The sequence below is a fragment of the Saccostrea cucullata genome, unplaced genomic scaffold (genome assembly GCF_032062105.1).
Source record: "Saccostrea cucullata isolate Sc308-1 unplaced genomic scaffold, CSIRO_AGI_Scuc_v1 ctg319, whole genome shotgun sequence".
Lineage (NCBI taxonomy): Eukaryota > Metazoa > Mollusca > Bivalvia > Ostreida > Ostreidae > Saccostrea > Saccostrea cuccullata.
The window spans coordinates 823,547-828,199 of NW_026920610.1; the positions used below are offsets into that span (position 1 = coordinate 823,547).

The 4,653-nt window shown below is 35.8% G+C and overlaps 1 protein-coding gene across 1 annotated transcript; it reads right to left on the bottom strand.

Annotated features, from left to right (window-relative positions):
• Positions 1 to 835: 835 nt before the first annotated feature.
• On the bottom strand, positions 836 to 2,890 carry LOC134253184 (uncharacterized). Its single transcript, XM_062735699.1, has 2 exons — positions 2,580 to 2,890; positions 836 to 2,460 (listed from the first exon to the last, which is right to left on the bottom strand). The coding sequence occupies exon 2, from the start codon at positions 2,411 to 2,413 to the stop codon at positions 1,790 to 1,792; it is 624 nt and encodes a 207-aa protein (XP_062591683.1). The 5' UTR covers positions 2,414 to 2,460; positions 2,580 to 2,890; the 3' UTR covers positions 836 to 1,789.
• Between the last annotated feature and the right edge of the window lie 1,763 nt (positions 2,891 to 4,653).

Sequence of the window (4,653 nt, forward strand, 5' to 3'; positions counted from 1 at the left end):
CTTAAGTTTGCTAGAAACTGAAGACCCAAGGGGAATGCCATCACTAACGATAGTAGATGAGTAAGGAAGATCAGAAGCCCTTGCTGGCTCACCTGCAAAAACTTGATCTAACAGAGTCCCCAAAACTGGTGTTGAACTTGACACACTGCTTGTCGGCTGCTGAGCTGAAAGTTGCTGAGCTGAAGGTTGCTGAGCTGAAGGTTGTTGAGATGAAGGACCTGGTACTGAAGATGATTGTGGATCTGCTGTAGATTTTGGTAATGTGTCAGATGAATGAGAAGTAGCTGCTGGCACTGAAGGGGCCTCTTGAGGTTGCAGACTTAGTCCATTGTGTGCATGTGATTGTTTTAGAATAGCTGCAGCTAACTTGTCATAGTCGATATTTAAGATTTCATTTTGAGCAGGTGGTTCCACAGGTGGCAGTTGTAGTGTTACGGCTTCAGTTACATCTGTGCCAGTGGGTTGGATTGTCTTCCGCCTCTTGGTTGTTGTTGGAGCGGAGGACTTGTTGTCTTAAAATTAAATTCCCTCTGTTTGGAGGCATGGCTGTACACCTGAACAAAAAAGCATAATGAAAGCAATTAAAAAAATTTTCATGAAATAATTCTTAAATGTCCAAACTGCCCCAGCAGAACAACTTTATAATTTTTTTTTTATATACACATGTATATATCTATATATAGCATTAGATACATGTGACCATGTACACATTACAAATGCTTCAATGCTGCAAAATATTAATTTTGATTACAGAGAGGGTAAGGGATAAACATTATATAAATGTTATTATCATGACCAATAATATAAAAGCTGAAAATAGAACACCAAAGGAGAATTTAAAGCTAGTCTGACCCAATTTTAAGATATTATTTTTCGGCTAGTTTAACATAGTAGAAGATTACAAACTAATACAAAGACAAGAAGCTATACTTCATAGAAATATTTTAGATAGATGTTGCGTGTGGTCCCGCAACAGTTGAATATGAATATATCCATTAACAGAAATATATTCAGTAAACAGTAATGTCTTATGTGGATGATACACACGATTAAGACCAACATGAACAAATATTGAAATAAAGTGTGCTTGATCCTTCATATAGGAAAAAGTGCATATGAAAATAAAATAGTTTATATCATATTTCTATGCTGTTGCGTATGGCCCCGCAACATTAAACAGTAACAAACAATCAATACATGTGCAGTCATAAAATGATAATGCGTATGGTCCCGCAACATCACCACAGAATCGACTGCGAATAGTGTACATGAAAACAGTTGTGTAACGTGTATGGCCCCACAATACAACAACCAAATAAGCATGTCTTAGGTGGTATGGTCCCGCACCAAAGGAAAATGCACATACAACAATACACTCGTACAAGATGAAGCGTATGGTCCCGCAACATCCAAAGTAAGCATTTCGTAATGTGTATGGTCCCACAATACAAAGAGAAGTTGCTTCCAAAGTGTATATACAGGAGTAAATAAATACCTACTCCAATCAAGTTTATCTATAAAGCTGAATTAAATTTACTCCAAAAACAAATTAACTGACTAATCATCATCATGTATCAGTTATATAAGGCACGTACAGCAATAAAATTTAAAGTTTATGACATAAACAAATGCAATGCATGCACCCAATGACTTGTAACTAGTAAATCACCGAATATTGGGGTGAATTCTTAATCAACAGGACATATCAAGTAAATCACTGTTTGTACTTAGTTATAATATTTTGCTATGTATATGTAAAGCAATTGAAACCAAGGTCAGACTAGCAAATTTAAGCAGAATGATACTGGCCTGAAATGTGCCTATGCTGTAAGATAGCTGAGCGAACACTTCGCCAAAACCGGTGCATAGGAGAGGTGGTCACAACATGGGATGACTGGGAGGGGCATCGGAGATGAACCCCATCCTGGCACAGAAATGTCAAATCTGTCCAGAAGCCTCTATGAGGCCAGAAATGCACACCCGAAATGTTTGAGCACTGTTCCCGTAGCATGACATTGATGGCGATGATGCGTTCGTTGAAGTCCGGTGACGAGGCCCAAGGTTGGCGGCGCAGAAGTTGACCCACAATAACTGTTTGTATGCCTATTCCGGAATGTAGATACGATGCTAAAGATAGAATGTCACGTACAATCATTTCATTGGTATGCAAAAGAATGTCGTTTTCCCCAATCTGCATAAAACACACGTGCGGCAACATATCAAAAGTCAAGAAGTCTCTGGAACGAGCGATGCTCGAGATCCGTAGACCACCACGGGCCCGCACTGAAACACTGTAAAAATCCTGATGCAACTTTAAGTTCATTAAATCTGGATGCGAGTCCATATATCGCCGTAAACGAGTTACAAACGAATGTCCAAGTAAACAAATCCTGAGGAAATTCGGCTCTTCCATGTTGTGACACAAGTTCTCCCCAAACCGGTTCAAACCGGATCGCGCACCTTACGTAAACAAACAAAGTCACTTATCGAAACTTATCAAAACCCTTATCCTGTGGAGAAATATCCAGTAAATCACACTGAAAACTAAGCACATCGAAGGTAGAAAGGTGTTACCCTACCTAAGTTGCGTGAAACAAACTGGAAATACTTTTTTTTCGATAAAAAATTTCCTTGTAAATTTGTGTGGCTTTCTCCTTTGGTAAAAAATAAAACAATGGTCACGTGATTAGGAGAAGCCACGCTGATTGGCTGTAAATTAAGACAATGGTGTCATAGATTAAAATTAGGTAATTGATCCCGATCTGAAAAGCTATAAACATGAAACAACTTTACAATTACCAAGTAAAACATGATACCTTAGAAATAAAGTATAACAAATAAAACAATTATAGTTAATATAACTCTGTCACATAAAGGATATTATTATTGTAATAATAATAACTTATTCCGTTTACTAATAAAAAAAAATCGCTTTTAAAATGCTAAACTCTGACATACCCATAAAACCCACGTGTTGACCGTTCCAAACATACAGGTTCCTTCATCAATGGCTACTTTGACACCAGGAACATTCTTAATTATCCAAGGAATTTTGGTGTATAAAAACAAGGAACTCAGAGGCAGTCCTGTAGTTTTCTGTTGGAAAAAAATTCTTAAAGTTTTTTTTTTCAAAAGTGAGGAGGGGATAGTTATTTGATTCAGATCGATGTCTTCCATTTGTTTAACTTTCTTACACGTATGCCACATATATAGTACGGTAATTTTCATATGAATTTTATATAAAATGGTAAAAAGGAATGGTTTCGAACAATCATTAACTGATGCACGTACACGTGCATGAAATGGTGTACACGTGTAGTCCAATAGCCATATAATACGAGGAGAGTAGCGTTTCAGAAACCCTTGGCTAGCAAAGATGGTATTTAACACTCTTTGGTTTTTTAGAATAAAAATATCACAACAGACACCAGTGGTTCCTGATCAAATGATTTAAAGATTTCATTTACTTAACCATGTAGAGCTAAACTATCTTATAGAATCATATAGTAAAGTCCTTACTCTAAAATGATCTTTATTTCTCCCAGGAAGTTTATCCAGTTCTTTTTCATTGTCTTCACGAGTACGAATGTCGCACCATTCTAAGAGAGAATAAAGAGAGAAACAAAGTTAATAGTTGTTTACTCAACCATATCATCAGAGGTTGGATCAGATGCCATGGAGAAATGAGAATACCCTGCCGATCAGTCACACTCGCCATGTGCCCCTTATCATGATTCAGTGTGTGATTGGGAAGTAACGGAAAATACATCGACATTCAGTGTGTAAATAATGGCCTTACAATATACTAAGTAAGAATGAAAAACGTTAGTCAGCATTTGACTTAATGATAAATTGAATTTGCTGACAATCAATGCCATTGTATCGACTATAGAACTTACAGATGATAACTTTAAACGAGACTGCTGATACTTCTGTTTCAGCAACTTGTTTGTAAAAACATCAGTATATAATGCCAAAGTATCATAATATTATAAAGTATCAATATGTTTTGTCAAAATACCAGAATCAAAATACCAAAAATTTAAATCTTTTTATTCCAAAAATGATAATCTTTTTACTCTGAAAACAGTCAGTGAAAGTTTTATATACAAAGAGCTTTTAAAATTGAACCCTTCTAAAAGTACGGGGATTGATGATATTCCAGCTAGGTTCATTCGTGATGGAGCTGATTTTCTAAAGATTCCTATAACATATATTGTAAATTTATCCATTTCTTCTTCCATTGTTCCTGAAGATATGAAAACAGCTAGGGTGAAACCTATTCACAAAAAGAACAGTTCACTAGAAGTAGGTAATTATAGACCGGTTAGTATTCTTAGTGTTGTTTCAAAAATCTTAGAGAGATCTGTTCATATGCAACTTTCAAAATTCCTAGATCGTAATAATATCTTATATGAGTTTCAATCTGGTTTTAGAAGTAAGTACTCCACTGAAACTTGTTTGATGCATTTATTTTATTTTATAAGAGATAATACTGCAAAGGGATTATATACTGGAATGGTTATGCTTGATCTGCAAAAGGCATTTGACACTGTTGACCATGACATACTTTGTAAAAAACTAAAAGCAATTGGTGTTCAATCTGTTGATTGGTTTTTATCTTATTTGTCTGAAAGAAACCAGTTTGTTCAC